Source organism: Heptranchias perlo, chromosome 4, assembly GCF_035084215.1.
Source record: "Heptranchias perlo isolate sHepPer1 chromosome 4, sHepPer1.hap1, whole genome shotgun sequence".
Classification (NCBI taxonomy): domain Eukaryota; kingdom Metazoa; phylum Chordata; class Chondrichthyes; order Hexanchiformes; family Hexanchidae; genus Heptranchias; species Heptranchias perlo.
Genome location: NC_090328.1, coordinates 72,322,880 through 72,344,911, shown reverse-complemented (window position 1 = coordinate 72,344,911; position 22,032 = coordinate 72,322,880). Strand labels below are relative to the sequence as shown.

The following is a 22,032-nucleotide window of genomic DNA, read 5'->3' as shown; positions in this document are numbered from 1 at the left end:
TCATAAAACGTAACTGGACAGTATATTCATCTCCCCCAAGAACTGAAGCGTGAAAGACACAGAACAAATGTAATTCACAATTCTTCATGATTGACTTAGATTCATCCCACTTTGTGAAAGGCCATTAGCAGGAAATGAAGGTCACTCTTCTATTTTATTTCATCTAATTAATTGCCAATATCTTCCATGTGGTCATCCAAGCTCCAAACAGCGTTTAAAGTAGCCCATTAAAAAACAACTAACAATCAAGCCACGTCTAATGCCACTATCAGCCCCGATCAGAGGGTTCCAATTTCCTATTTTATAAAGGGGAAAAAATTATGAAGCACTATCTGCACTTCAGATTGATTATTCAGTGACCCTTATCTACATCTTCACTCAGCAATTTGAATTTTAATCAAAGCAAATGGAATAATTAGCATTTCAAAGTGTTTTTGATACGCTGAACAAAATAGAAAAAATGACTTCACAGACAACACAAAGAGAAAAATAAAAAAGCACTACATAGCAAGTTAATTAAAATATTTTTTTTAAAAACATAATTGCTAGAACCAGCTGCACAGTTACATGTGAAGGAGATACTGTTGAGATAAAATTATCTCACTTTTAATTTTAGCATAGTGTGAATTACCAGCTCTTTGGTATGACTGACTGTATCACTGACAGTGTCATACATGTGTAGATTAAAAGATGCAGGGCTTCACATTACAGTTGTGTTGTAGTTAAAGCCATATTAACCCACGGGATTTGGGAGAGGGGTGAAAATGAGGAATAAAAATAGTCTACCTTATTCATAGTGTATTGCAGCTTAAGCAATGTTATGATTCAGTGGATTAAAAAAATATAGTCTATTTATTATGTATGTCATACTTTTATCAATAATTTATTTTTTGGAATCACTGATACCCCTTTGCAAACTTAAGAAAGTAGCTGTTGGACAAAAACCCTAATCGAATTTCAAAAGAAATGACAGTATCCAAAACACCAAATAAAAATAAAGACTCAGACACCACAGGGGTTGTCCCGATCTTGCAACATAACTTTGTCAGGCAACCAGTTGAGCCCGTCGTGAAATGGTGTAAACCATTTATGCCATTTCCCAAGTGGTTCTGCTGGTCTCCCACTAAAGCTACAGTAGGAGAATCCCAGAAGAATTTCAGTCCAAAATCCCTTACTTATTTAAAATCCCAAAGGGTGAAATGTTAAGCAAGTGCTCAAAACTGAATATGTAATCAAATGCCATATTGTGTAAACTAAGATAATATTTCTGAGCTTTAGAACATCACTGAAAGATCAAAACTCATCATCAATGTTCCTTTTTAATTAAATACAAGTTGAATCATTATTGACTTTTTTTTAATATATCAAAGGCTGATAGCCTTACTGGGACATGGTGGAGAAAAGAGAACCTGTCTAGAAAGGCCCATTGAACACAATAGTGTGAAAGGGCTGAATTAATGTAGATTTTTGAAACTGCAAGATTGCTTTAAAATACCCTGGAGCTAATGAGTTTCTCTTCTGAAATAATCTGAACTCCCTAAGATCATCAGGCTCAGCAAGCTCCCAATGCAGTCATCTATACTTGCCATGCACAAATATATATTTTTAAATTTTTATAAGCATCCTTTTACCAAAATCTCAATAATGCTGGATTGTGATCATTTCCTCTCTCCTTACTGTTATATCAAGAAACAAGAAACTTTTTCTTTATCTGTCATTTTAGGAGCCTTTTATCTTTAGGAGATATCTTTTTCAGGAGATGACGCTAGATTCTAGCCCATTCTCATTAATCACCTTAAGAAATCCCTATTATCCCTCATCATTTGGGTTCCTCCAATCATTGAAAGAGCTTATAATATTACCATAAGATATGCAAGTCTGATGCAATGACTATCTCCACTAAATTTTACGATAATGTTTAAAATGATCATTCATGAACATTTATAGCAATGATACAAATAGGAATAAGCTACGTTCTACTGCTGCAAATAATGGTGGGCAGTAAGCTGTTTCTTTTATCAGAGGGAGCAAGTCTATTTATGGCATCTGCAGCAATAGTTATATCTATCAATATTCTAAAGTGAAGAAATTAAATGGTTATGACATTAGTTCAAGATTTCTTTCATATAGTTAACATTTTTGGTGATTAAAAGCACTACAAAAATATAATGGTAAATATATACACATATTATGGCAATTACTTCCAGACTTCCCTACCAGTCTTCCACATATTATACCAGGAATAGCTATAATTTAGATAAGAACTTCACATCTTGTACTTCCATTTTATTGTACTAATTAAAAAAAAGTTAAGCTGATCATCAGAATCCGAACTATTATTTGGCTTTTTGGGGAAAACAAAACTGTCTAGAGGCCTCTGACTCAGTCAATTGCCGAAGAACATTATGATGTTTCTAAAGCACGGAACATTTGCCACAGCTAACTTAATGATATTTTAAATGCTCATGTGAATTGCAGCCAATTTGTTCTTTAAAATATAACTGCACACCTAATCTTTCATATTTCATTGATTTTTTTCTTCTTAAAATAGGTTGGGTCTTGAATTTGCAACACACAACATTCAACAGTAATAGCTAGATTGAATTGAGCAATAATTTATGCCTGTATCTTTAACTTAAAATTAGAATGAAAAGATAATGGATCCCTTTGCATGTGATCTCCCTCATCTTAAGTGTTAAACTGGCTCCAGCAGTGGTAAGGAGAGTAATAAAATGGGTATACACACTGTAAGGGGCAGACTTTGAAGACCACGTACCCCGATGATGGCGTTTAGCTCAGCCATGGTCACTTGCTTGGCCCGCTCCACTGCCTGCACCACTTGCTGTTGGTGCTGAAAGTGAATTTCAGAAAGCAAATAATGTCAGTTTAATTTGCATTCTGTAGAATTACGTCCTTCTTAAACCTAAGAGTGAAAAACCTCATTGGTCAGTGCTGTATGTAATGTTCACAGAGCATATTTAACTGCTCAATCCAATCCCTTTTCTAAGGGTTTATTATGATAGCAACTTAAAGTCTTAATCAGTTAGTCCTTTTCAACTATAAAAAGGAAAAACTATACATCAGTTAGTTATACAATCACCAAATTGTCATTGTATCTTTAGGTAAAAAATGGACCCATTATTAAGAAAAAAACTGTATGTATTTACAGCTAGCTATAAAACTCGGTGAACACAAATAAGTAATGCAATGTAACTTTATGAAAACCATGGTATAAGTAAATGTGAAATTTTTACAAAAGTTGCCTCACATCTAAATATATCTTAGAGCCATGATTTTTGAATACCACACATTTTTGCAGAATCCTAATAGATAAACCTTTCATGGTACCTTCTCAGTAATCTGCTTTTTGTAAACCTACAAAGACTTACACACAAAGAGGACCCAACATACTTTACCACCCTAACAAAAGTTATTCACTAACCTTTACAATTTAAAGAAGTTAAATAAGTATACTGTATGCAGGTATATGAACATGGAGCTCAAACATAAACTTCAAGTTTTACATCACTTCCAGTGACACTTAACAGCACAGAAAGACATCAAACTGCTGAGGCATCCAGTGAACATACACCATCAAGTACCCTCATCCTCAGCATGTTCATTAGCATCTAGTGGCAAGATATAATGAAAGAATCTAATCATTAGCTGGAAGAAAAACCTTTCAGAATGAAAGCACACATTGTTATTATAATGTTATCTTTAAATTTATAATTTAGATGATATACTTAATTCATTTAACACCCTATATTTCCTCAATCTACATAGCAAGTCACAACATATAGGATATGATTTCAAAAGGGAAAAACGGATGGGTTGGGGGCGGGGGGGACAATCAAAATCGCTGTTTTTGGGAGCGGGCAGACATCCCGGTTGGAACCCGCACATTTTTGAATGAGACTCAAGCAAATCTGTATGCATGCGCACATCAGTCACCAGGAAGACCCGCCCCACTTAAATTCGGCAGGCTAAGAATTAAAGGAGCAAATGTACCTCATTAAGGTACTTTATTTTTTTGTGTATTGGATAGTTAAAAAAAAATTTAATGTTGCCTGGGCGGCTTTCCCACGGCTTCCCATTCACGCCTGGTTAAACCAGGCGGGAAGGGCCAGATCAATGAAAAATAAACAGAATAAATTAAATTAAATTACATTTACCATTGCAAACAAATTAAATAAACATACCTTAAAAACCAATGTTGCCTGGACCTTCCCCCATTCTGATCCTGATGTCCAATGTCTCCACTCTAACCTTTGTTTCCCCGCCCCCCGCCCCCCATTTCTATCCTAACTGCCGATAAGGTCTCTCTCTTTTTCTCTTTCTCCCCCCTCCTCCCCTCGGATGTGCAGCTCCTGTTGGCAGCCAGCCTGTCAATCAGGCTGGCTGCCAGACACAAAACCCGGAAGAGGTTTTGATTGGCCTCATTAGGGTTGCGATGATCGCAGCCTGCCTACTTCCCTTCCGGGTTTGGCACCTGGAAATCACCCCACCCCTGGACTCTTCCCACCGGCATATTAAAATTGTGCCCATAATGTTTTTGTAGTTTTGTATCTTTGGCACCAAGTGGCCACTCATAAGCATCAATGGCTTCCTCAGCTGTGCAACAAGCTCACTCAAGCCAATTCCTGCTGGTTATTTTTTCATGAATGAAGGCAAGCATTTCAATTTTGAAGAAGTATATTACAATTGGCCACAACATAGGTAGCAAGGGCAAGATTGGGCTCAGTTATACCACTGCACAAATAGTCCACTGAATCTCACTGTCTAGGCTTACACATGAACCAATTAGGAAAGGTATCAGCACCCACTCCAGCAAGAGTTGCCATTTCCAGGAGAGAAAGGGTGAAGAAACGTACATGCATGATTATATATCCACAAATTGTACACACTTGATATACATTATAAGACAACCAAATAGTCTCCTTTTATTCATAAACTTATGTAACACGGAAAATAACAATGGTCTATTGGCTTAAAACAACTCAACACACATATATGAGTCTTGCATTCACTCTGGTCCATCCATAGCAGCTGTGAGATTATTTGTTTTAAGGTTGATAATGCAAATAGAAGATACTGGCCTCCATTTGGAAGTCTATTCTTTTGGCTCTCTCCTGTATACCAGAACTAAACAAGGAAAATGCCTTGAGAAAACAAAATATTCCCAAAAAGAAAGCCAAGTACTGCCCACACTACCAGGATCATAAATATGTAATATTAAGGAGAGCTTACCTCCTGAGACAGGAAGGGAATGACTTGGGCACAAATGGCATTTAGTCTCTTGACAATTTCAGCCTGAAAGACAAAAGAACAACCAGGTCTTTGGTCATTAGTGCAACACAGTCGAAATACATATGGTGGTAACTAGACTGTCATATTGCAGCAAACTTACTTACAGTACAGTATCTGATTCAATTGCCTACATAATAGGAGATCTCTAGCAGCAATTGAAAATAGAGCAGGAAAAAAAGTAATACCAGAATTAATTTTGAGTAAACAATGATGAACAATGGGTTAAGCAAAAATAACTTCAGTGAGTTTATACCTCTTTACAGGCAAAATACACACACATATACAATCTACATAAAATGTGAACTCTTTCATCCTGAACAGCTATACATTTCCCAGTCCTTGCATCAAATAATTAAATAAGTGTACACATCAGTTGGAATATATTAGTGAGACTTTCCATCTGTGAGACTCAGGAAACCTGGAACCTGCAGTTCAGATCTATAACTCTGGAGGTTTTATTATGTATAATTATAGTCAGAAGAAAAATACTAGGGGCAATTCTAACCCTGTCCACCCATCAAAAACCAAGCAGGCGGGCAGTTAAAATCACATGTGGGACTCACCCATCAACATCCCACACTGACCGCTCAGGCTTTGATTTTAACCTGCTCTTTTGAGCAGGCGGGAAGGACACCTGCCGGAAACCGGTGGGGTCCTTCTTTAAATATGCAGATCGGGCTCCAATGATGTCATCAGGGCCCAACTACTATTTTAATAAGGCTAACCTTACAGGAAGAGGAGTCGGGGCCAGAAGAGCCTGCCACCCGCCTCTCACCATGAGTTAAAAGCGAGGTGAATTATTTTTGGATTTGTGCTTACTAGGTACCTCTGCACTCATACACAGCAAATGATCAGATTTTTTTAACTGAAATTCAAAAGTTACAGATTATATAATTTCCATCATTACATCAATGAAGTGCAGGTGATTCTGATAATTTTGGACCAATGCAGCAAGATTTAGGGGACATGGAGTAAAGGTTAGAAAAAGAGCAAAGGAACATTTTACAAGTTCGGATTAGACTGAAATTGTATGCCTAGTTTAAAAAAAAATTACAACAGACAAGAACCAAAACCAGCAAGATCATAAATCCTGCCTAAGTATCAGAATAAGTCCCGTTTCAAACATCTGATTTGTTCTAGACCTATGGAGAATCCCACATTCACAACTATAAGATTTCACTGCAGATACTTTCTGATGTGACACCAACACAACCATTAATTCTCCAATAGTAGGACTACTCAAAGTGGTTTTAAAAAGTGACAAATGTCAAAGACAAGTACAAAAAATTCCACAATGTTTCAGCTAACTGGAGCTATTCCAGTTAACAAATTAGTCATCCAACGCTGTAGTAAGTAAAGCCCAATAACACCACCTCAAAGTCTGTAGTGCATCTGTTTTTAAAAAGGTGCCCGGGAGTGATTTCTAAGGCTGTAAACCAATATCTGGGTTCAGCCGAGTTAGGCAATCATCAGAACCCCTTGATTATATTACTGCTTTGTAATCAATGAATCAAAGAAATTACAGCAAAGAATGTTACTATTTGGTCAACCGTGCCTGTGCTGACTCTTCAACTGGAGCTATCTACTCGAATCCCATTTCCCCAGTCTTTCCCCTTAACCTTTTTATATTCTGCCTTTTCAAATAATTATTCAATTTCCTTTTAAATGATGTTACAATGTTTGCTTCATATAGCTATTTATGGTTAAAGTATCCCATATTCCAATAACCCTGTACGTAAAAAAAAAAAATCTTATAACTTCCCCCTTTGCTATTAAGAGTGGCATCCTGAATTTATGCCCTCTGGTTACTGATTTGTCAACCAGGGAATGACTATACTCTCATTATTTACCCTCTCAAAACCATTCAATCTTGAAAACCTCTTAGATTCTCCCCGTTCTCTGCTAAATTAAAAAGCATCAATTTTTCAAACCTTTCATAGCTAACCTCTTAGTCTCGATATCATTCTAGTAAATCTTTGCCATACCCTTTTCATGGCCCTAAAGTCCTTCCTATAAAGGAGTGCCCAGAAGGTGAAGCAATAGTTCAACTTTAGCCTAACCAATGTCTTGCACCAATGCAACATCACTTCAGAGCTGCAGGTCACATTTTCCAGTGGCAGGGAGGAGAAATTGCCACTTAAACACTTTGCTGGCTCACTTCATGTGCCTTAATAATTCACTCTGTTCCTGTTCTTCACTCACCTCCCTCCACCTCTCCAATCGGTTCACATTGCAACCAGTCCCTTTGCTCCTATTCTGTACTTAATTTTATATAATATTATTAGTCGATCTCCTGTGGTGTTACACATGACAAGCCAAAGAATATGGTCTCTGTCTCACCTGTTTTTCTGTTGCTGTTTCTTTTCCGATCTCGTCTCTTCAGCTTCTTTCTCTCTCACTTTTTTTTCCCCTGTGTTCTGCTTCTCGGGTGGGAGATAATGGGGTGATAGGGAAGAAGCCACTAATGGCTGCAATTCGGGGAGAAGTTGCAGGGAAAATGCGTCTCTCAGCATCTCCCATCCCACCCCACCCCCTCGCTCGCTTCATAACTCCTACTCATTCACCTTTCCACTACCCCTTCCAACCACCTCTCACTCCTATCATTACCCCTATCTCTTCTTTTGAGCTACCCACTCAATCCCTGTGTCCTCCCTTCTTTGCTCCACTGTCACTCATTTCACCCTTAACCCTCCATCCACTCCTCACGTGAACATGTAGTGAGAGGCCAAAGGCCCCCTCACTGTCAATCAGTTTTCCTCCTTCCCATCCCTTTCTACCCTCCTTTCCTATCTATTTCCCTCAAAAGAGGTGGCTTGCTTTCAAAATTTGTTTTAAAAAAATCAAATTCGAACGTGGAAAGAAACAGTCTGTCTTTCTATCTCTCTCTTTCCCTTCCACCGCCCCCACCCCTGGTCTTGCAGGTGCTAGAAATTGAAACTTCTATCTCACAGGTGTAAGCGATCGGACCTAAACTTTTCTAACAATCAACAAAACATAATTTGGCTTCAAAATTCAACTGAACTAATATGAAATGAAGAAAATCTTTCTCTCCCTCACACGCTCAGCTTAGTGCATTTTCTAAAGTTTTGAGAACACAAAACAAAAGCTACAACAGGTATGTAATCATAAAACTGCTCTTGGTTCCTCAGGTTCACAAACACAGCCTGTTTTTTTAAAAAAAACATACCTCAATATAAATTTTACCTCAATAAAGCTTTTGAAATTGATTAATTTTGAAAAATTATTTTATAAAAAGCTACTGAGCAGAAAATGCTAAAACCTAAACAAAAACATTCCATCAGTACAATTGAACAGTACTGATGCACCCTGGTAAATTAGGTCATCCCAAATGCTCAAACTGTGCAATCCAAGTTCAGTTACTCACAAAAAAATTACAAGTGAAAAGAAAATCAAAGCATTTTGAGCAATGTGTGAGAACTTGGTGGCCAGATTGCAGAGTGATGATTTACATAGGCAAAACCCAATATAAATGTGGACATAGGAATTTATAATGAGAAAAAGTTTAATTTACCTGGCCCGCCTCCTTCAATCAGTGACCTATGAGCAATTTGCCAACAGAATTCAAATGAGACACCACCTTGAAAATGGTTTGGGCCTTCAACTGGTTACATCAGGCAGCTGCCAGGCTTTTTCTGCCCTGATGGAAGTGGTCACTTTAACATTGACCCCTTTATGTATGAACTTTTGCAACTAGTCTCTTAAGTAGCATTTTATCAAACGCCTCCTGAAAACACATGTATATAGTATAGGTAACAAACTAACACCCCAAAAATGTAACTAAATTAGTAAAGACAATCTTCTATTTACAAATCCATGTTGACCATCTCTAATTGGACAATGACATCCTAAGTGTTTACTAATTTTATCCGATATTATGAACTCTAGAAGTCTACCTACAACTGAGGTAAGAAAAACTGGTTATAATTTCCTGGCTTATCCATTCTTCTATTGAACAGAGTTGTAACATTTGCTGTCCTTTGGCACAATTCACCTTTCCAAGATTTTTGGAAAACCTCCTTCAGTATTCAGGGATTCAAGGGCCTGATAACTTTTCTACTTTTAGTCTCACCAACTTTTCTAATAGTTTTCTTTTGAATTTTTATCTTTAGTCGTGGCTCTTCTACATCCTATTCAGGCACTCCTACAGTGATATTTTCACCCCCCCACTGTGTAAAAACTGAAATGAAAACTACTGAGCATCTCCACCACTGCCTCACTCAAGTACAAGGCAGCTGTTTTGTCTTCAAGTGACCCCACCCTTTCTTTGGCTGTTTTCTTATGTGATTATATTTACCACCTGACTTTTCATATTCCCTCTTAAACATTCCTAATTATCTTTTTTGATACCTCCTATAATCCTTATATGTCAGGTTTTTTTTGTATTATTCACGCTATATTTATCACTTGCCTTTTGTTAAACCTCATTTTTGCTATAATGGGCCAGATATTACCATGGCGGCGGTTTTGCAGCGGGGGGCCGACTGGGCGCGTGGGTAACGCGCCCGGTGAAATCAGTCTGCTCCGCACGCAATCGCAGGCTGGTTGGATCCACTTACCTGGTCTTCCGGGTTCTCCGCTGCTAAGCTGCGCGGTGGGCGGACTGTGCATGCGCAGTAAGGTCTGTCAGCTGGAGGAGCTCTATTTAAAGGGGCAGTCCTCCACTGACTGATGCTGCAAGAAATAGGAAAACTTACAGCATGGAGCAGCCCAGGGAGAAGGCTGCTCCCAGGTTTCACGATGCCTCACTCCAGCTCTTATTGGATGGGGTGAGGAGGAGGAGGAGGGGGAGGACAGAGATCTTCCCCCTGGCGGGCAGGAGGAAGCGGCCTGCCTCTGCCACCAAGAAGGCCTGGCTCGAGGTGGCAGAGGAGGTTACCTGCACCGCCAACATATCGCTCACCTGCATACAGTGCAGGAGGCGCTGCAATGACCCTACACTCAGCCTGCCACATCACTGCCCCCACCCCACATCTCCTTCTGCACAGCCAACACTACTCTGTCACATCACCCCTCACATCCACTCAAATCTCATCCTAATCTTAGCTGCACTTATTCACCTCGCCAGTACTCATCCCGCCACTACCACTCAACCCAATCCTCATACAATCTCATGGCTCTATCTCATACTCACCCTCTCATGCATCTCTTTCAGTCAGCCTCACTCAACCTGCCACTACCTGTGCTGCAGCCACAGGGCATGCATCACATATGTGCAGTAGGAAGCATAAGGCAAACGTGTCGGGAGCATGAAGGGGATGCACAGGGGTGTTTGAGGGTTTGTCATGGTTTTTACTTATATTTAATTTCTGATCAACTCACATTACATATTGTATTGGCACCACTACTGCCACGTCTTTGCTCCACAACACAGTGCTGTGACACATCCACCTGCACAGCAGGAAGGAGGGCAACCGCAGAGAGAGATGCGTCGCAGAGGGCACTACCCTCGCCACAGGGTCTACAGACTGAGGCTCAGCTTCCTGGACCTCTCTGAGCAGCAGTGCACACGGAGGCTCAGAGTCACTCGACATGTAGTTGTGGACATCTGCAGCCTCCTTCATGCCGAGCTGCTCCCGGCTGGCCCGAGCACCATCTTCTTACCTTTCGCTGTCAAAGTCACCACTGCCCTCAACAACTTCACCTCCGCATCCTTCCAGAGTACCACCGGGGACATTGCTGACGTCTCTCAGTCGTCTGCACAAAAGAGCCCTGCAAATACACCTACACCCACTCTGCAGTGACACAATGGGTGGCATCAGGTGTGGGTCTTCATTGTGATCCTCAGGAAAGGGCATTATTGCACAAACCAGACAAGATTCGCAAAGTGACAGAGTGGCCTCCTGCAATGAGTGAGGGTCTCCCCCCCCCCCCCCCCCACCTGTCAAATGGACCTTTGCAGCTGCTACAGGCTGATGGTTGCAACACGTCCATTTGAAATGGGAGTGTTTCCCCCAGTACGGGAAACAGTCCCAGTCAGTTGCAAAATCCCATCCCTGCTAAAATAATAGGTCAATCAGGTCTGTAAACAACCTGAAGTACCTGTTCAATTACTTTAAGTGGCACCCCGCTGGCTTTAATTGCCGGCGGGAGTCCCACATGCGGGGGCTGCGCGCGCATGTGAGCGCGTCAGTGGGAAACCCGGACGTGGGCGGTTTGGAGCCGGGCTCCCAAACCGCCCCGGGAATCCCCGATTTTCGCAGCTCCCCCGCAAACAACGCACCCGATCGCGGGTGCGAAAATCGAGCCCAATCTCTCTATTTACCCGTGCCTTGGATGTACACTCTTTACACCTACTTGAAATATATTTAATCTGTACGTCATCCATCTTGTATTTAAATATTTCCCACTATTAGATTGGTATTTTTTTTATATTCGTTCATGGGATGTGGGCGTCGCTGGTATGGCCAGCATTTATTGCCCATCCCTAATTGCCCTTGAGAAGGGTGGTGAGCCGCCTTCTTGAACCGCTACAGTCCGTGTGGTGAAGGTTCTCCCATGGTGCTGCTAGGTAGGGAGTTCCAGGATTTTGACCCAGCGACGATGAAGGAACGGCGACATATTTCTAAGTCGGGATGATGTGTGACTTGGAGGGGAACGTGCAGGTGGTGTTGTTCCCATGTGCCTGCTGCCCTTGTCCTTCTAGGTGGTACAGGTCGCGGGTTTGGGAGGTGCTGTCGAAGAACTGCAGCCACGGTGCGCCAGTGGTGAAGGGAGTGAATGTTTAGGGTGGTGGATGGGGTGCCAATCAAGCGGGCTGCATTGTCCTGGATGGTGTCGAGCTTCTTGAGTGTTGTTGGAGTTGCACTCATCCAGGCAAGTGAAGAGTATTCCATCACACTCCTGACTTGGGCCTTGTAGATGGTGGAAAGGCTTTGGGGAGTCAGGAGGTGAGTCACTCACCACAGAATACCCAGCCTCTGACCTGCTCTTGTAGCCACAGTATTTATGTGGCTGGTCCAGTTAAGTTTCTGGTCAATAGTAACCCACACGATGTTGATGGTGGGGGATTCGGCGATGGTAATGCCGTTGTACGTCAAGGGGAGGTGGTTAGACTCTCTTGTTGGAGATGGTCATTGCTGGGCACTTGTCTGGCACAAATGTTACTTGCCACTTACAAGCCTGGAGGTTGTCCAGATCTTGCTGCATGCGGTCACGGGCTGCTTCATTATCTGAGGGGTTGCGAATGGAACTGAACACTGTGCAATCATCAGCGAACATCCCCATTTCTGACCTTATAATGGAGGGAAAGTCATTGATGAAGCAGCTGAAGATGGTTGGGCCTAGGACACTGCCGTGAGGAACTCCTGCAGCAATGTCCTGGGGCTGAGATGATTGGCCTCCAACAACCACTACCATCTTCCTTTGTGCTGGATATGACTCCAGCCACTGGAGAGTTTTCCGCCCGATTCCCATTGACTTCAATTTTACTAGGGCTCCTTGATGCCACACTTGGTCAAATGCTGCCTTGATGTCAAGGGCAGTCACTCTCACCTCACCTCTGGAATTCAGCAATTTTGTCCACATTTGGATCAAGGCTGTAACGAGGTCTGAAGCCGAGTGGTCCTGGCGGAACTCAAACTGAGCATCTGTGAGCAGGTTATTGGTGAGTAAGTGCTGCTTGATAGCACTGTCGACGACACCCTCCATCACTTTGCTGATGATTGAGAGTAGACTGATGGGGTGGTAATTGGCCGGTATTTGATCCACCATTTTTTACAACCAATTAATCTGGACTTGATTTCTTTGCATCCCACTGAAATTAGCCAACTTCCAGTCCAATATCTTTATCTTCGATTTCTTTTTTCCCTTTTATCTACTTTCAACATGAATCTAATTAGGTTATGATCATTATTTCCCCAAATGTTCTCCAATGTTCAGGTTGCTTATTTGTCCTGCCTTGTTAACCAGAACCATCCTTCCTTGCTGGACATTGAACATATTGATTAAGTAATCCATCCTCAATACATTTTAACAACCCTCTCCATTTTGGCCATGTTTTATCTTATCCCACTCTAATTCAGGATAGTTAAAATCCCTCTTAGCTACAAATCTCAGCTTTGATTTCCTTCCCATTATTTGATGGTTTATAGTGTTCTCCCAAGTTGGTAACAAATCCTTGATTATATCTTAACCCAGACAGATTCCATCTGAGTGCTGGCATCAGTCCCTCCATCTTAATTAATTCCTCTTCTTCCAAGTCTACTTTGAATGCTTAGTACATTTGTTTATCTGACACTGCAACCATGACACATTTATGCTCCTCAGTATCCTTTTTCCCCTGCTAATTTTTTTTTTGTTTTCTCCCTTCACTCCCCTTCTCCTTAACTTACGTGCTTTCTGCCCGAAGGCACATCTATCCAGACATCACCTCCACCCTTAGGGTTACTGTTTTAGACTGATAATCAAAAAAATGTTATATCAGTTCTAATTCTTTGGCTGACAAAGACATCCATTTGATCTTACAGCTATAGAACTTTCTTCAATGCCAATACACTAGACGGAAAATTAAAGAGATCCTAGCTATATTTCTCAGTCAGCAGCATAAAGAATAAAATAATAGGCCGGAAATTTAACAGTGCTCACCGTTATTAATGGCCAAATCAAAGAACAAGTTCCGGTAATCGCACATGCACAGTCAAACCCGGAAATCTGGAACTTGCTCTTCCTGATCCATTGGTGATCAGAAAGCTTTGCGTTAAAAGGGACCTCGCCGGCTATAATCAATGGAGCAACGCGAACTTGCTCTCCTGCTCAGCTGGAAACTAACTAATCTCGCCACAAAAAAGGTAGGCTGAGTTTTTTTTTAGGTCTAAGCTAATGTTTAACAGTGTGGTAAGCATTAATGATTGTCAAATAACCTCACTGGCACTGAAAAATAACTTTTAAAAATGTGGAGTCTCATTACTCCTGATTTTAATAGTTTTTGGACATTTTTAAAAAAGAAATTTTTTTAATTGAAAAATGTAAACTTTTTTTTAAAACGTCTCTTATCTTGGTATTTAAATCTTACCCTCTCTTTATTTCGCTTTCTCTATCTCATTTTATTGTACATTTACTAACCTTATCAGGCATTTCCTGGTTTTTAGTCTACGCAGTTTGTCAATTGAGTTTCACCATCGGCGCACAGTGGCTGCAGTGTGTACCATCCACAGGATGCACTGCAGCAACTCGCCAAGGCTTCTTCGACAGCACCTCCCAAACCCACGACCTCTACCACCTAGAAGGACAAGAGCAGCAGGCACATGGGAACAACACCACCTGCACGTTCCCCTCCAAGTCACACACCATCCCGACTTGGAAATATATCGCCGTTCCTTCATCGTCACTGGGTCAAAATCCTGGAACTCCCTTCCTAACAGCACAGTGGGAGAACCGTCACCACACGGACTGCAGCGGTTCAAGAAGGCAGCTCACCACCACCTTCTCAAGGGCAATTAGGGATGGGCAATAAATGCCGGCCTCGCCAGCGATGCCCACATCCCATGAACGAATAAAAAAAAAGTTCTGGTAACCGAATCATAGAAAGGATAGTAACATCCTTGAGAAGGAACAAACGCAAGCAACAATGATCATTCTAGGTGTAAGAAATTTATATGTTATGAGGAAACATTGGGTTTGTTTTATTTGGAAAATAAAAAAAAACTTTGAGTTGACCCAATTGAAATTTATAACATTATGAAAAGGACTGACAAAATTGTTCTTGGCAAATTGTGCACTCTAGTGAAAGGTTCAAATACCAGGGAACAGGTTGAAAACATTAAAAGTTATGAATCAGAAGGGAAATTAGGCAGAATTTTGTGGAATAAGTTACCAGGGAAAATCATTGAAGTAGACAATATAAATGCATTCAAGAGACATCAAGGCATATTTCTAGACAAAGAAGGTATTGAGGAATATGTGTGTGCGGTTAGGATACAATACTGGGGTACTACCATCATCACTGGACGTAGTGTCTGGGATTGTTTCACGGGATAGGTAAGAAGGACCAAAGATGCATTAGAAAACAATTTGTACAGACCAAAGTATATCAACTTCAATTTATAATCTCAATTTCATCCGGAGAATGAGCAGTGAATGGAATGGAGTCAAGAGGGCTGGAGAGTGGCCCATGTAATACCCATTTTCAAAAAAGGAGACAGAACTATCTCAGGTAATTATAGCCAGTTAGTTTAATATCTGTGGTAGGGAAAATTTTGGAAACTCTAATTAAAATGAAATGACTAAGTATCTAGATGAAGAGAAAATAATTAGGAGCAGCCAACACATATTTCAGAAAGGAAGATCATACTCGATCAAACGTGATAGAGTTCTTTGAGGAGGTGATGGTGGAAATGTAGTAGATGTAGTGTGCACAGACTTTCAGAATGCCTTTGACAAGGTACCATGCAGGAAACTATTGGAGAAGATTAAGTAAGCAATTATTGGGAGGTAACAAATTGGATTAAAGACTGGTTAGAAGGGAAGAAACAGAGAGTAGGAGTTAAGGGCAGCTTCTAAGAGTGGATGGAAGTTAGTTGTTATGTCCCATGGGGTTCTGTTCTGGAGCTGCTTCTGTTCATTGTATACATCAATGATTTGGTACTTGATACTTGTAGAAGAGCAGATGGTTCATGAGACATTAAAAACAGCACCTTAAGTGATTAGGCCAAAAAACATAATTGAATACTGGGTTTTATGGCAAGAGGTATAGAATATAAAAGTAGACATGTAATGGTGAATTCTATATAAAACTTTAGTAAGATCACAATTGAAGTACAGTGTGAAGTTTTGGGCTCCAAAACACAGCAAGGATGTTGAGGCAATAAAAAGGGTACACTGCAATATCCTGGTGTGAGGAAATACAAATTCAATGATAACGAAAAATTGGATCATTTTTGTTAGAAAAGAGATTATGGGGTAATTTGACTGAGGTGTTTAAAATTATGAAGAGATGGGACAGGGTAGGTGGAAGTAGTTGAGGGAGTCTACAATGAGGGGACATGGATACAAGATTAAATATGGGATTTAGCACAGAAGCGGAGAAACGTTATTCTTTTTTTATGCAAAATGTTATAGACATAACATGGAATACATGAAACGGAGTTCTGATTGAAGCAGAGTCCATAGCAACATTTAAGAATAGGTTAAATAAGTGGTTCAAGGAAAGTTGGGATAAAGGGATATGGGAACAGGGCAGGCATGTGAGTTAGGACTAATGCTTGTGTGAAGGATGAACACCAACATAGACGTTTTGGGCCAAATAGCCTGGTTCTATGTTGTAATTTCTATGTAATTCTATGGAAAACTGAAAATAATGCAGTAAATTAAAGGCTGTGAGGAGAAAGGTAGAGGGACATGGGTCAGTAGAGAACAGTGGCAGGGAGATGCACAAGAAAGAAAGAAAATGCAATGCATTACAATACTAAACTATACTACATGTCATATATTGGTGTGTTAGTGCCAAATCCACTCAAATACACAGCAAGGGAGAAAATGAGTATGGCCTCAAAATTGACTTCCCTTCTTGGAACCTCTCCTCCTTACACCAACACACAAACAGTTGGCTTTCCTGCTAGTTTGGCAGTGATTATTTTAGATAATTCAAACTGCGTAACCATACTATTCTGCACAAACAGATTTTTAATGCTTCAAGAGCATGAAGGCAAACGTTGTTCCAGACCAGTTAGGTGCTATTGTTCTTAAATGGTCAAGTTTAGCTAAAAGATAACTAGTCACAGTTTGACTAAGGTACAGCATAGGCATTTGTCAATAAAGCAAGGTCACACAAGATGCTTTTATAACCACAAACAACAAAGATAGTTAGTTAATCATTTTAGGTTCGATCATGTTCAGCGAAAACACACTGGGGTAGAGTTTCTGCTTTGGGAAATTGAACCCAAAATGCGCTGGTTAGGTTACAGTTCAAGTTTCCGATAAAATCATTTGCATGACAAACGGAAAATCTTCCATGAACGAGCGCAATCCGGCAGCGTAATAAAACGTAATAGTTTATTTCTTTTATTTCCATTAAAAAGTATTCATTGATGTATTTAAGAGCGGTAACCTGGTCCACATTTATTAATACATTTGAAAATGGGTTTATCACAAAAAATAAACAAGAGTGTCCCGTTCTCCACCTGTGAGTAACCTGATTTAAAATCACTCAAAATTGACTTTAAAAAACTATACTGAACCATTTGCTACTCTCATTGGTGTACACTAGTTGGTTTTTTAGTAAATTAAATATTTCTTGGTGTGAAAAAACTTGCCTGCTAGTGCCTATGCATCTAAAAAAATGAGCACAATTTGAAGAGCTTTCCCTCGCCAGCGCAATCAGCGGAAACTCGCAACGTCGACCTGAGTGCATGGCCAGTTTCATGGGCGGGGCCTGAATTGGTTGAATTGATACTGATCCAGCGTAAAAGATCGTGAAAACTCAAGCGTGAATGGTTTAGGGCGTAAGTCACTTATGTTTAAAATTCCCCGATCCTTTGCACTTGATCACGTTCTGCCCGGATTGCGCTATTACTAGCGTAAACAAGAGGAATTTTTTTTTTTACGTTCGTGGGATGTGGGCGCCGCTGGCAAGGTCAGCATTTATTGCCCATCCCTAATTGCCCTTGAGAAGGTGGTGGTGAGCCGCCTTCTTGAACCACTGCAGTCCGTGTGGTGAAGGTTCTTCCACAGTGCTGTTAGGAAGGGAGTTCCAGGGTTTTGACCCAGCGACGATGAAGGAACGGCGATATATTTCCAAGTCGGGATGGCGTATGACTTGGAGGGGAACGTGCAGGTGGTATTGTTCCCATGTGCCTGCTGCCCTTGTCCTTCTAGGTGGTAGAGGTCGCGGGTTTGGGAGGTGCTGTCGAAGAAGCCTTGGCGAGTTGCTGCAGTGCATCCTGTGGATGGTACACACTGCAGCCACGGTGCGCTGATGGAGAAGGGAGTGAATGTTTAGGGTGGTGGATGGGGTGCCAATCAAGCGGGCTGCTTTGTTCTGGATGGTGTTGAGCTTCTTGAGTGTTGTTGGAGCTGCACTCATCCAGGCAAGTATTCCATCACACTCCTGACTCATGCCTTGTAGATGGTGGAAATGCTTTGGGGAGTCAAGAGGTGAGTCTCTCATGGCAGAATACCCAGCCTCTGACCTGCTCTTGTAGCCACAGTATTTATGTGACTGGTCCAGTTAAGTTTCTGGTCGATGGTGACCCCCAGGATGTCGACAGTGGGGGATTCGGCGATGGTAATGCCATTGAATGTCAAAGGGAGGTGATTGGACACTCTCTTGTTGGTGATGGTCATTGCCTGGCACTTGTCTGGCGCAAATGAAACTCTACCCCATTATTTTCATTTCCCTACCTCAAGGGAGATTCAATTAAACATTTTGTACATAGTAAGTATGAACAACAAGAAAGCTGGAACAGACAAGATGCAGGAAAAGCTTGGATGCATAAATGAAACACTACAGTATTTTGGAGGGGAGGGCTGGGAGGGGGTAAGATTACCAGGGATACTCTCAGGAATGCAGGTTACTATTTAATGTTAGAAAACAAAAACATGACAGTGAGGTACAAATTTGTCAGGGCCTGTTTTTGGGCCCAGAATTGGTGCCGTGTAGGCAGCATGCACCCCAACCAGGATCCCTGAGGCCGACCTGAAATTGGGTCCCCAGCCTTATTTTAATAATTTTGGTGAGCTGCTGATGCCTCCACAGGCAGCTAGTCTATCTCCAAAAATGAATTTTGAGCTGCTTGCCTTGCCAGCAGCAGCCCTCAGGTAAGCGCCAGGAAGGGAGAGTACTTACCTACCTTTTTGGTAGCAATCGCATCCACGCCTGGAAAACCTGAGCGAGTAAGCTTGACGTCTGCTCCGTCCAGGGCACCCAAATTTCCATGAGGGGTCCTAAAACAGGCATTAGGCCCCTCATTAGAACATTCAAAGGGCCAAACACCTGTTTCAGGCCCAAGCGCCTGAAAAATGGCCCAACCCAATTCCGGGTCAGACATTTTTCAAGCATTCTTGGAAGCACTGGACATTGGACCCAAAATTGGGCCTAGTTGCACCCATTTCACACCCATACAATGAGCGTAATGAGGTTCAATTTCTACCCCTGTGATTGAAACAGAAAAGATGTCTCCTGTGTTCCCTCTTCCTTTTCTCTTTAGCATTTTTGGAATAAATGACTTCTAACTGACTTGCCAGAAGTTCACATTTTATAGAAGCAAGTCTCATTAGTCCCTCTCAGTTGATTTATTTTTGAACAGTAAGTGCTGATGACAAATGGGAGAAAAGCAGCTTAGAAGTACTGAGCCTAACGGTGTGAGTGATCTGAATTAATGCACACAGTTAAAATTGTAAGATCACTGAACCAACCTATGTAAATTAGCATATTTACTGATGTTAATTCAGGTCTCACAATATTCTGCTCAGTAACTCCTATCTTCACCCCAATGAGAAGCACATTCATAGTTTAGATTTTTTTTAACTGATATTTTTAAAAAGTAAAGAGAAACTGATGGTGAGACCTCCATTTTAATCAATTAGTGATAACTTTAGATATACAGCCTATGAAACTGAAGGAACTTTCAGTTTTTGCTTTAATAATGTATAATGTACTGGTGCTGAAGATATTAAAACATAATAGCAAGAGGACTGTTTCATGTCTTTCATGCTACAGTACACACAGTCTCTGCCTTAGACAATCTACAGTAAGACGATCCAAGTTTTCTCAGGCATCCTAATGTCCTGTGGGAGCAGTGCTGTGGCAGCGCCAGTCATCTATATCTATACAACAAAACAGCAACTGTGTTTGAACAGTGATGAGTATTTATCTAACTAATTAGCACACTGGAAATGTAAAACCGTGCCATCAGATCAATAGCCACAGTTGAATACTGCAAGATAGTCAGAGGTCCGACATACATATTCAAACAGCAACAATAAATGTTTCACTCCAAGCTAGAAACAGAAAACTTTCCTGGCTATTATCATGAAAACTGCCAGCTACTTGATGATCAAATAAGTCAGGAGAGTGCACACGCTACAAGGAAAGGCAACATTTGTGTACCCTTTGCGCAGTGCCTCTCAATTGCTCCTGTCACTTTTGTCACAGCTCATCCTTGAACTATTTTTAAAAGCCTCTAATTGACTAGATGAAATACAGTATCTCCTAGTCAACCTTTGTCTCTTGCAATTACAATTCATACAATACTATCAATCCTGTTTCAGTTCCTTCATTTTGACCAACCTGATTATAATACCTCAAATTTTCCATTCACATCAATTACACTTGTGTAAACTCTTAAAATGAGGAACAAATCAAGTTTTGTAATCCCAATCCTATTGGAAATATCTGACATATTACCAAAAGTTGAAGTATAGACTCAGTCATTCATAACTTAAAATTGAAATCAGTCCAAATAAAAATCCAATAATAGCCCCCTAATTTCTCAGTGGCTACATGGAGCTGTACAGATCAGAAATATTCCAGCTTTGTATCCTGCTCTGTACTGAGTTAACTGGTCTCAGTTGAGGTACCAGTGGAGGCACTAAAGTGGCCTCAGTGTCTCTGGGATATGAGCAAAAAAAACCACTATGGTTCCCACTCCTGCTCGCCGTCCAATAAAAACACCTGCATGATGACATCCGGGGAAAACAGAATTGGGCTCTGTTGTGATATCCCATTATATCCCCCATGCCCCAAGATGGTCAAATTATCTGCAAATATTCATTGTCTAAGCTTACATAAGACAAATGGCCACTTGGGCAAGGTACTATAGGGTGTCTGCATGCATGGAACTGTACCCCTGCAAGAGTCACCACTTTCAGCACAGGAGAGAAAGCCATTAATATCTACCATGGAAATGTTACTCCTACCTAACATAGTTCATAGGATAAGAGTTGAGAACGTTGAGTAATATTGGGGAAAAAAAATCACTAGATGAAAGTTTTACAGTAAGTAAAAGATTAGTGATATAAAATATAGTATATAACTTAATTAACATGAGATCAGACAAACTCTCTTGATGGCCTGATCTATAAAAGTACAAGCTGGGGTATCACAAAGCCATACAGATTAGAAGGTCCCATGTTCGATCCTTGGTCTGTGATGAGTTAACTTTTCTCAGCTAGGCCACAGTTGGCTTCAGCATCCCAGGGCCAGGCAGATGAAAGAAAAACAGCCTGGGTTCCCACTCCTGATCATTACTCAGTGATCCCTGCTGAGAAATTGGACCTTGGGCAAGAAGAGAATTGAGCTTGGCTGTGATTCACTCTATATCAGATAGTTTGCTGTCTCGCTTTACACAAAGGATGCTTACTTGCACGAGGTACCACAGGATTGACAGTGCCCATGAACTATATCCCAACAAGAGTTAGTACCTTTAAGAAAAGGCTAAAAATGGGACCAACACAAGATTCAGGAGTGAAGAAAGCCCAGTAAGGGAGATGGTATCTGATGACTATCCTAGAATCAGAAGCAACAGTATACATCACCAAGAAGGTGAGAGCTCAGTTTTAATTTTAAAAGAGAGAAAATTAAACTTTTGTAGTAGCACTTATTGTCAGAAGACAAAGGCTAGAAAGTTAAGAAAATTAGACTGTGCATTCCATGTTTAAAGAGAAAGTTACCACAGCAACACCAGCACTTCTATGTGCCCTTCTTTGTCCTCAGGGAAAGGCAGATAGTGAAGCATCATTTATTTACAGACCCTTTCACAGAGCTTA

The 22,032-nt window shown here is 40.9% G+C and overlaps 1 protein-coding gene across 8 annotated transcripts in view; it reads right to left on the bottom strand.

Annotated features, from left to right (window-relative positions):
* Nucleotides 1-22,032, bottom strand: part of LOC137321019 (transducin-like enhancer protein 4) — a 130,322-nt gene that overhangs the window by 79,230 nt on the left and 29,060 nt on the right. For 3 of the 8 annotated variants that reach the window (XM_067983128.1, XM_067983129.1, XM_067983122.1), the window contains exons 5-6: nucleotides 5,251-5,313; nucleotides 2,747-2,851 (exon numbers count right to left, since the gene is read on the bottom strand). In XM_067983128.1, coding sequence (XP_067839229.1) covers nucleotides 2,747-2,851; nucleotides 5,251-5,313 — 168 coding nt within the window. The remainder of the gene's footprint in view (nucleotides 1-2,746; nucleotides 2,852-5,250; nucleotides 5,314-22,032) is intronic. The other 5 variants (XM_067983125.1, XM_067983126.1, XM_067983127.1 and 2 more) reach the window with 2 other exon arrangements.